General features: G+C 42.6%; 1 protein-coding gene across 1 annotated transcript; it reads left to right on the forward strand.

Moving 5' to 3' along the window:
* Positions 1-1626: 1626 nt before the first annotated feature.
* Positions 1627-9360, forward strand: SLC2A2 (solute carrier family 2 member 2; the record flags this gene model as incomplete). Its single annotated transcript, XM_080929299.1, has 7 exons — positions 1627-1719; positions 2853-3015; positions 3604-3791; positions 5591-5695; positions 8085-8186; positions 8810-9013; positions 9160-9360. 7 exons carry the CDS (start codon positions 1627-1629, stop codon positions 9358-9360), a joined length of 1056 nt encoding a protein of 351 aa, XP_080785425.1.
* Positions 9361-11426: the final 2066 nt, after the last annotated feature.

Below are 11426 nucleotides of genomic sequence, written 5' to 3' on the forward strand. Positions count from 1 at the left end.
ACACACACACACACACACACACACACACACACACACAGTCTAAACAAACAAACAAATCAACGTAATAAAAAATCTTATAAAAAGCATAATGGCTCAAGTACTTTTCAAAATCCTTGTGTTTAAACCCCCTTTTTCAAATAAAGTCCGTAGATTTCTTTTGGTAGGATGCCCATCTTTACTATATCAACCCTACCAATCCATGAACATGGGAGATCTTTCTGAGTTCTTCTTCTATTTCTTTCTTCAAGGGCTTGAAGTATTTATCATACAGGTTCTTATACTTGGTTGAAGTTACCCTACGATAGTTTATATTATTTGAGGCTACTGTGAAGGGGATTGTTTCCCTGACTTCTTTCTCAGCCAATTTCTCAGCCCAATTGCATATGGGGGGACTATTGATTATTGATTGATTGAGTGAGTGAGTGAGTATCCAGCCACTTCACTGAAGGTATTTATCAGCTGTAGGCATTCCCAGGTAGAATTTCTGGTCATTTATGTATATTATCATATCCTCTGCAGTAGTGATACTTCGACTCCTTCCTTTCCAATTTGTATCCTCTTGTCTCCTTTGGTGTCTTATTGCTCTGGCTTAAGCTTCAAGTACTACACTGAATAGATGTGGGGAGAACAGTCAGCATTGTCTTGTTCCTCATTTTAGTGGAACTGCTTTGAGCTTCTCTCCATTTAATTTTATATTAGCTAAAGGCTTACTGTAAATTGCCTTTTATGTTTTGTTATTCCTGATCTCCCAAGACTTTTTATCATGAAGGGATGTTAGATTTTTTTCGAAGACTTTCTCAGCATCTAGTGAGATAATCATGTGAGGTTTTTTTCATTCAGTTTGTTTATATGGTAGATTACTCTGACAGATTTTTTTTTTTTTTGTTTATTAAACCACCCCTGAATCACTGGAATGAAGCCTTACTCACTCATGGTGAACTTTTAAAATGTGTTCTTAGATTTTGTTTGCAAGCATTTGAAGCCTACGTTTTTTGATATAATAAAGAAGAAAGGTTGTTCTTACTGGGCATCTGGGAAACGCCCTTGAGTTCCTTACTCTCTTCCCCCTTTCTGCACCTTGATACCACCCAACAGAGATCTTGAGGTATCCCTGCGTGGTGTGAACTCACCTAGGCATGGAACTTAGGTGTAGCATTGTCCACTGAAGCATTTTTTGCCTTTCTCTGGAAGTTGGCTTCCTTGATGCTAACTTCCTTTAATCCTGTAAGTCTGGGTGGTTATTAAAAACCCTCTAGGCTTTTTTTCTCAAGACAACCTAAGCTGCTATAATATAAACTGAACTCTAACATGGAAACATTTTAAAGTAAAATTGTAGAAACTGCTCAAAATATAACCAAGCATTTCTTTCCATTAATACTTCCAGTGACACCTTCATTTAGTACAAAACTAACCAGGAATTTCTGCATAAAGTAATAGCAACCAGCTTTCTACATAAACCATGCCTATGCTTGGGGACTAGGGCTCCCCCAAGACATCTGAGGAGTAACTTTCAGTAAGGATGCTGATCATAACTGAACCACACAACAGTTACTTAAATGTCTCAGGTTGCATTCTAACATTTGTATGTTTGTGTCTCATACAGGGCTAATTTCAGGACTGGTTCCAATGTACATTGGTGAGATTGCTCCAACCACACTCAGGGGTGCCCTGGGTACTCTTCACCAACTGGCCCTTGTCACAGGCATTCTTATTAGTCAGGTAAACTCTCCTCTCATCCCTTACTTTGGCCACCTTCTACTTCATCTTCCCTTTCCCGGCTCTCATCCCACACTGACTGCAGACAGCCATGGCCAGGGAGAAAGAGGAGCATTGTGCCCCACGAAGGTCAAAGAGATAGTGTGAAAACAGGCCTTTAGCTCAAAAATGATCATCTCCTCTCCTCACATCCAACTTGGAGCTGCTGGTGGGATGGGAAATGCATGCGAAAGTCCCAATGTTACTCTAGGATCAACATGAAAATGTCAAGAAATAGCCAACTCCAGAGTTTTGACTGCTTGAATTTTCTTGGCTTTGAGCGAGTTGTCTGGTGATTTAAATTCAAACAGTTATTATAAAAACCCCTTTCTTCAGCTGGTGCTCCCTCTCTCCACTCCACCCTCTGCCCTCAGAAGGATCTTTGGAATCCCACATTTAAGATATCTAAAAGGAAGTCTGTAAACCACCACATGGGTATCATAAAGCTGGTTTTCATTATGTAATTGCTCTTCTGTGAAATAGTTAAGTTCTGTATAACCTAAGATGGAACTTCAAAGTAACATACCTCCTTCTCTGTGTGTATGATGCACATGTTCATGTGCACACACAGCATGCGTGTCCGCAGTCACCCGAGGGTGACGTCACACGTCTTCCTCTGCCATTCTCCACCTTGACTTGAGAGAGTCTCTGAACCTGAACTTGCTATTTCAGGGACAGTGACTGGCCAGTGACTTGGGGGTGGGGAGGTCTGCTTGCCTCTCTGTTCTCTCAGGGTTTGTTTGTTACAGACACACATTGCCACACCTGGTAGTGATGCTAAACAGTACAAGTCCACCTTGTTACCTGCAAGAACACGGTGTGTTTTGCTTCTGACATCAAATGTGTTTGTAAAAGTTGAATTGATCTCCAGAATAAATATCCAACTGGAGTGAATGAAGGCACGCATAGATGAGTTCTTTACTATCAAATTCTTCTTGACTTGGTTTGACTGGGACTCATTAATGACAGCCTCCTCTTTTTGCCAACATAAACTAATAGTCAGGGATCACTACTAAAACGCCAGTGCATTTTCTAATGACTTTCTGTAGAAGCCCAAAGCACTGTTCAGATCATATGTTCCTTCCTTGTCTTTTCAGATTGCTGGCCTCAGCTTCATTCTGGGCAATCAGGATTATTGGCACATCCTACTTGGCCTATCTGCTGTCCCAGCTCTCCTGCAGTGTCTGCTACTGCTCTTCTGTCCAGAAAGCCCCAGATACCTTTATCTAAAGTTGGAAGAGGAAGTCAGGGCAAAGAAAAGTAAGTCTGTAGTAGGGAAATGCCTCTCTCTGTGATTGAGGGATTATCAGATAATAAAAATAGTATGTGTCAGTGGGTGCTCATAAAACTAACATGGGACCTTGTAACTGCTCAGAAGAATGCAAAGGAGTTAGCTACAGCTACTGTGTTGTGATGTTACTCAGAAGTGACCGATGAGTTGTGTATTCACCCACACCAGGTGGTCACATGTAGCCTACCAAATTTAACCAGATGCTTCTAAATGACCCTTCTCAGAATCGTGGGTTTGTGATAAGGAGGAGCTTCTCTCCCTCTCCCTCTCCCTCTCCCTCCCTCCCTCCCTCCCTCCCTCCCTCCCTCCCTCCCTCCCTCTCTCTCTCTCTCTCTCTCTCTCTCTCTCTCTCTCTCTCTCTCTCTCTCTCACATCAGATACTCTATTTTTATTTCCTTTCTTTAATCAAAGAACAGAATTTAATTTAACAACAATGACAATCAGTGCTGTTAGGTCAAAAACAGGGGCATGCACAACTATAGCACCTTCGTGACCAGAATAAAAATACTTACTTCTTTTGATCTGCGCTGTTTCAACCTGACTGTTTTGGGGGACAGGCTTGAAGAGACTAAGAGGAACCGAGGATGTCACCAAAGATATAAATGAGATGAAGAAGGAGAAGGAGGAGGCGTCGACTGAGCGGAAGGTCTCCGTGATCCAGCTCTTCAGGGATCCCAATCACCGACAGCCCATCGTTGTGGCGCTGATGCTACACTTGGCTCAGCAGTTCTCCGGAATCAACGGGGTAAGCTTCAGAACGCCCACCACTGAGGAGCAAAGAGGGCTGAGACCGAGACAGAGGCTCAGGCTTAAGTCACCAAAAGACGTTTGTAAATGCTGACATCAAGTGTTAGTCTATGTTTGATAATAATTGATTTCCTTTGCTTTGTTTCAATGGCTCTCTAAATTTAGCTCAATATTTTAAGTCCAACAATAGGACTTTATGTCCATTAAGAAGGAGACACTGGGGCCCAGCTGGTATGTTTCTTGTTGTTGCAAATGAGAGAATCTGAATTCAGAGCCCCAGCACCCATACACAGAGTTTAGCTGAAACTCTATATGAAATCCCAGAACTTTATGGGAGGTGTGCTGATCCCTGGATCATGAACATGACAGTTCAGCCAACTGATGAGCTTCAGAATTTCAAAGACCCTGTCTCAAAAAATAAGAGAAAACACCCAACACTGACCACTTACTTCTATACACATATGCATATGCACTCAAATGCATACATGCACAAACACAAGCAAGTCCTCATGCATATACACCCCAACACGAGGGGCGGACATATACATGTATGAGTATAAGGCAAAAACTGTAATGAATGAAAGGTAAGGAAAAACACTAGTTAAGTTAGTTCTGACCTCAAACCTAAATGAGACGGCCCTTAGAATATAACATCTCAGATTTCTAGTAATCCACACAAGAAGGAGTACGTGGTTCCGTTTGGATGCTATATTTTAGACAGATATATAGATAGTCAGATAGATGGTAGATAGATAGATAGATAGATAGATAGATAGATAGATAGATAGATAGATGGTAGATATATACGATAGCACCCAGAACTGTTATATATATGAGTGAGTATTTTAAAATCCTCATTACTTTTTTGTAACTTTTGGGCAGCATCTATATCAAAGCTGAATTTACAACAGACACCATGACCCAATAATTCTAACTCTGGGTGTAAATACTCACATACTCCACAAAAAAAAAAAAAGTTAAGAGTGTATGCTTGCAAGGAACAGTGGATCATGCCTTTAATCCCAGCACTTGGGAGGCAAGGCTAGCCTGGTCTACATAGTGAGTTCCAGGACAGCCAGGACTACATAGAGACCTTCTCTCAAAAAACCAAACAAATAAAAAAGTATATACCCAGCAGCACTATTTATAAATACCCTAAAAGGTTAGATACCTAAAAAGCCATCGGTAGAATTGGTAACTAAATTGTAGTATACAGGTATATCGGAATGCCACTTAGTGGTGCCAATGAACAGTGTCCAAATGCACAGCGCAGCAAGGATTCCCATGAGATGATGTTTAGCAATAAAGCCAGAACAAGACAATATGTAGGACACATTTCTATTTACATCAAGTAGAGGACTTGACAAAATTCATCCATCATGGCAGACGTTAGGAAAGTGTTTCTCTTAGAAAATGAACAAAGGGATAGAGGGCTTCATTAGAGGTTTCAGTGAGTTGTTCTTCAACCTGAGCTCTCCTTACGTGGGCGTAATCAGCTTTTAACATAATTGAGCTGTGTGTACCGTTAGAGGGACGTTATACTTTAACAAAAGGTTTAGAAATTAAAGAATGGAAATGAAGTAACGGAGCCTTCAGGGCTAAGCCAAGAACTTTTAAGAAACCAGGAGCTCTGAACACTGATGGAAGATTTGTGTGAGGAAAGGGTGGGATTGAATCTCCCTTAGGAGAGTCTAGGGATCAAGATTCCACAAACACTAAAAATAAGCAGCCATGTCTCGCTCCCAGGACCTCGGTGGGAGGTTCCCTGCCTAAGGCTGGCCTGTTCTTACTTTGCAGATATTTTACTATTCAACCAGTATTTTCCAGACAGCGGGCATCAGCCAGCCCGTGTATGCGACCATTGGCGTTGGTGCCATCAACATGATCTTCACCGCTGTCTCTGTAAGTCCTCAGCTCGATGAACGCTCTGCCTGTTCCTTTGCCCAGGAGTGGGGGTGGGATGGTGGCTTGTGTCAAACAGTGATCAGCAACTTTGTCCACGTGCACCGTGTGTGTACGTGACATAGAGATAGGAGAGATAAGTGACTCCTGGGAGCGTCCGTGCTGACAGAGGCTGACCTAGGTGGTGAGTCACTGGCTCCCCGTTGTGCAGGGTGCCAGTCACTTACTCATTTGGTGAATTAATAACTCACTGGGAAGACTTTCTCTCAGTAGGAGACTCTGGGTTCTAGTCCTTATTTTCTATTTAAACACCACAGAGTCTGTGCAGACTGCCATTGTAAGAACTTAGGGCACATTCCCTGGCCTCTCCCTGCCTGGTGGAGATATGTCATTCCAGCATCTTGGGGGAAAAACATTTAAGAAGCTAATAGATAACTTACCCTGTAAACAGGATTAAACAAACAGCAAATTCCTGTGATGTTAGCTCACAGAGCAGAAATTCCAGGCAGTTCACAAGATCCTGGTGGAACAATTTGCATACAAATATGTAAAGTCTGGGTAGAAATGACATAAAATATGAAATGTCATTGTTTTCCCAGTTCCAACAAAAGAAAGAAGTTGTTTGCTTTCTTAAAGCCCACAAGTAGCCTGATATTTTAATATACATACAAAGACTGCTCAACTAATGAAACTCACTCAAGGTGAGACTAATTTGGCTTATTTCTAATCTTTGAATACATGTTTAAAATGTTTCTGAGTTTTCATGTCAGCCACAATACTTATGACTCTCTGCTCCTTTTGGCCACTTGTGTTTTTTCCTCTCTACGTGGACGTTAACATTTACCTTGGGGTGGTCAATAAATTACAGCCTGGCTCCCCAGACCTTATTAAATAGTGCCAGATCTCAGAGAGTAAAGAAACACAAACAAACCACAGTGCCATGGCTCTACAACCCCACTTTTGAGACAGTACCTACCCAAGCCAAAGGATGCTTCCATCTATAACAGCCATTGCTGGGACACAATCCAAGGGGTGTGTGTGTGTGTGTGTGTGTGTGTGTATTTACAAAATGGTCATTATTATTAAAACAAAATGTTTATAATAGCATTTTCTATATAAAACATCAAGCTTTTAATATTAGGTAACACAAATTTTGAGAAAAAATAACAGCACCACACACAGAAAATAAAATAGTAATTTTAAAGAAATACACAGGAACTCTTTTCTTGGTTACTTCTCAGTAATTAAAAGTAGGCTCTTGACTTGTCCTTTCTAGAGTGATCTGAAACCCTGACATGAGTGTGCCTCTGAGAGGAGAAAGGCTTCCACTAAAGAAGACAGATGTGCCACAGATGCCTCACACAGAGTTCAGCATAGGGTGCTGGTTTGCTGTGGACTTACACAGATTGATTAGCATAGACAGTTTACTCACCAAGATGGGAAATTATAGTGTGTGTGTGTGTGTGTGTGTGTGTGTGTGTGTGTGTGTGTGTGTGTCTGTCTGTCTGTCTGTCTGTCTGCCTGTTTGTCTGTCCAGCATTGACAAGATTTGATGGGTCAGACTCTAGTCAACAAATATTGATCTTGGTTAATAGCAAATCTCACCCATTGATGCAAGGGGTCATAACTCAGTGCCAGGTTCCCTCAGGATGAAGCAGCACCCTAATGTCACCTTGCTGTGTTGTCTTCTATTTTCTAATGCACAGTTCACTCCCACAACCTGCACATCAGCACAGCAGGAAAACATGGGGCTCACTATTTTAACACAGTGATCAGATTCTAAACGTCACTGGGCAAGTGGTCATCATTTGACTTTCTCAATGGGGAGTTGGACAAGGTTGGCTGGCAGCTGAATAGTCGCACTGTCTCCGATGCCTGCAGCGAATAGACCCTTAGGATTAAAATCAGCAGCTGAGAAACCAGGGACACTCTTCTGGTGTTAGCACAACAGTGCTTTTCCTTTCTTCTGTGATGGGGGTTGAATCCAGGGCCTCAGCTATGTGAGGCAAAGATGTGTGCTACCACCTCAGCCCTGAGCAGTCATTCACAACCTCACTGGAGATAATCTCAGGATATAGAGCCTGTATTCAAAGGAATGACCCCAGAGTGTTGGGAACACCTTAGTCTATGTCAAGACTGAACTTCTCAAATCAATATGGTCAAATCAAGCCAATGTTTAATTTCCACTGTGTACTGAGATTAGCATCATCATCACACACAAGCATCACCTCTCACCTCAGTTGTACATTCTGTAAAATGGGGTCACAGCACTGCCTTGCCCCCCTACATACATTACGGCAATCTCCTTGGTGGGAAAGTGTGTGAGTATAAAGTATGTGAGCCTTGCTTGGTTCAGGATGCTGACATCATGTTATGTAAACCTTCCTAGGTGCTGCTTGTGGAAAAGGCAGGGCGGCGAACCCTGTTCCTAGCCGGGATGATTGGCATGTTTTTCTGCGCCATCTTCATGTCGGTGGGACTTGTGTTGCTGGTGAGTTTAGTACCCTGACTGGTATTTTAAATCACAGGCAAACATCTCTGGCCTCCAGGGTAAAGAGCTCTGTGTGTAACAAGCACTCGAGCCTGGCTTATGAAATAAAGGAAGGGGAGAAAAGTAAAGGAAATGGGAACTATGTTCTTGGAATTACAACTTGGGTACCAGCATGCCCTCATCCATGGCTGTGTGGTCAGGGCACAGGCTCCATGGGTACCTGAACCTCCCTCTCAGCCCAGTGTCCTCATCCAGCCTCAGATGGAGTCACAAACCTTGTTTTGGTAGGAGGACTTTAAGGTTCTGGACCTTCTTGCTTGTCACAAGGAGAAAGAGCATCCATGGAACAAAACCCAAAAGCCCTTAAAGCAACAGACTGGCCAAGCAGAACCTCCTAATACAGAAAAACCAAAGTGCCCTAAAGCAAGAGATTGGCCTGGCAGGACCTCTTAATACAGAAGCAAGATTTGGGTTAGACTAACTTGCCTCAGACCAGAATCATTCAAACTTGATGGAAAAAATGAACACATAAGAACAGCATCTCCCTCTGAACTTGGCCTGAGAGAACACGGAAGCTGCTAAACTCTGCCGGTCTCACTTAAGATTTCTCTCTTTGTCGTCAGGATAAATTCACCTGGATGAGCTATGTGAGCATGACAGCCATCTTCCTCTTCGTCAGTTTCTTTGAGATTGGGCCAGGCCCAATCCCTTGGTTCATGGTTGCTGAGTTTTTCAGCCAAGGACCCCGACCCACGGCTCTGGCACTGGCTGCCTTCAGCAACTGGGTCTGCAATTTCATCATTGCCCTCTGCTTCCAGTACATTGCGGTAAGTGCCCACACCGCGAGCCCACACCGCGAGCCCACGCCGCGAGCCCAAGCCGCGAGCCCACGCCGCGAGCCCACACCACGAGCCCACGAGGACAGGGCCAGCCAACCACGCGGCTGCTGACTTCACTGTTTGCTCTCTTGCAGGACTTCCTTGGGCCTTACGTGTTCTTCCTCTTTGCTGGGGTGGTCCTGGTCTTCACCCTGTTCACATATTTTAAAGTTCCAGAAACCAAAGGCAAGTCTTTTGAGGAAATCGCTGCAGAGTTCCGGAAAAAGAGTGGTTCGGCCCCACCACGCAAAGCGGCTGTACAAATGGAATTCCTGAGGTCTTCGGAGACTGTGTGAGGACGACCTGCCTAAAACCCAGGGACCACGTATTCCCTCTTAACTCAGTTCCTTCATGAGTGTGGGACTACACCCAGGAGTATTGTTTATTCCTTTTGAAGAACTTGTACAGACTCTAGAAATGTCAACATATTTTATTACCAAAGAAAGTATTTTTTTTTTTTTTACTATTTTTGATGGTAAAACTCTTCAGTCAACCAAAGAAGCTGTTCTGCTACTCTACAGGGAAAGTGTTAACCTTCCAAGCCCGTTTCTACCGAAACTGAAGCACTTTCAACGTATCATGTGCTTTTAAAATCATGTGACTAAGAAACCTGAAACTACAACTGGTATCTATATGTTTAAATCTAATTACGCTGGAATTTTCTTAGCCACAGATCCGATGCTAATGGACATATGGCTGGTGTCTGCAAGGCTCACATTCAAACTGACTTCTCTGTTACCCTTCCTCAGCTTCTGTCGTGTGTATGAGACTTTGTGTTTTGCTTAAAACCATTTTCTGCATTTTCATATAGAATTCCTGAGCATGTTAAACTATATTTGTGGTGGAAAACTCTTTTTATAGCTACCGAAGTCTTCATATGGTGGGAGAGGACATTTTGGTTTCTTTGATGTATCTTGCGAGGTTAAACACTTGAGTTTTCCCAGCTGCTGAGTCTAGACTACCAGTCACGATTAGCATCTAAAACGTGTCAGTTACTCCCCATTTCAGCCTTTTGTGTTGTACTTTTACTTGGTTTTTTTTTTTTTTAATTGCCCATGGCACACACTTAAAGCCATTAGGAGTCGGGCATTTTGCATATTGGCTCCAAACTCTAATAAACTGGAAAATTTGGAATAAAGAGTTGTTCTATTTGTTAACATAAAAAAAATCTCAAAAGAAGTTGAACTCTAAGGCCTAGGCAAAACCTGTCTCCTCTTTACTTTCTCTAGAAATGCCAAGTGGACTCCCTGACATGTCACTGTCACCCCTTTCACCTGGCTCTCTTTATCTTTACCATGCACAGGTTCCTATTGCTGGCACTAATCTGTGCAGAGTGGCAGTACTGTCCCCAGTTACAGTTAAGGACATGCAGGTCTGATGCTTATCAAGCAACTAAAGTGTCTCTAAGCTGTTTTCCTTACCAAGTAGGGGAGAAAATAAATTATTCATGAATGGATGATAGATGATGGATGGATGATGGATGGATGATGGATAATAGATGGATGGATGATGATGGATGATGGATGGATGATGATGAATGCATGATGGGTGGATGATGGATAATAGATGGATGGATGATGGATGGATGATGATGGATGGATGATGGGTGATGGATAGATGATAATAGATGGATGATAGATGATGATGGATAATGGATGGATGATGATGGATAATGGATGGATGGATGGATGATGGATGGATGGATGTTGGATAATGGATGGATGATGATGGATGATGGATGGATGGATGATGGATGGACGGATGGATGGATGATGGATAATGAATGGATGATGGATGGATGGATGATGGATGATGATGGATGATGATGGATGGATGATGATGGATGTATGATGTATGGATGATAATAGATGGATGATAGATGATTATGGATGGATGATGGATGGATGATGATGGATGGATGATGATGGATGGATGATGGATAATGGATGGATGGATGGATGATGGATGGATGGATGTTGGATAATGGATGGATGATGATGGATAATGAATGGATGGATGATGGATGACGGATGGATGGATGATGGATGGATAGATGATGGATGATAGATGGATGATGATGGATGATAGATGGATGATGATGGATGATGGATAGATGATGGATGGATAATGATGGATAATGATGGATGGATGATGGATGGATGATGAATGATGGATGGATAGATGATGATGGATGATGGATGATGGGTGGATGTTGATGGATGATGATGGATGGATGCTGGATGGATGATGATGGATGGATGATGGATGGATGATGGATGATGGTTGATGATGGATGATGATGGATGGATGATGATGGATGGATGATGATGATGGATGATGATGGATGGATGATGATGGGTGG

The sequence above is a fragment of the Micromys minutus genome, assembly GCF_963924665.1.
Source record: "Micromys minutus genome assembly, chromosome: 15".
Lineage (NCBI taxonomy): Eukaryota > Metazoa > Chordata > Mammalia > Rodentia > Muridae > Micromys > Micromys minutus.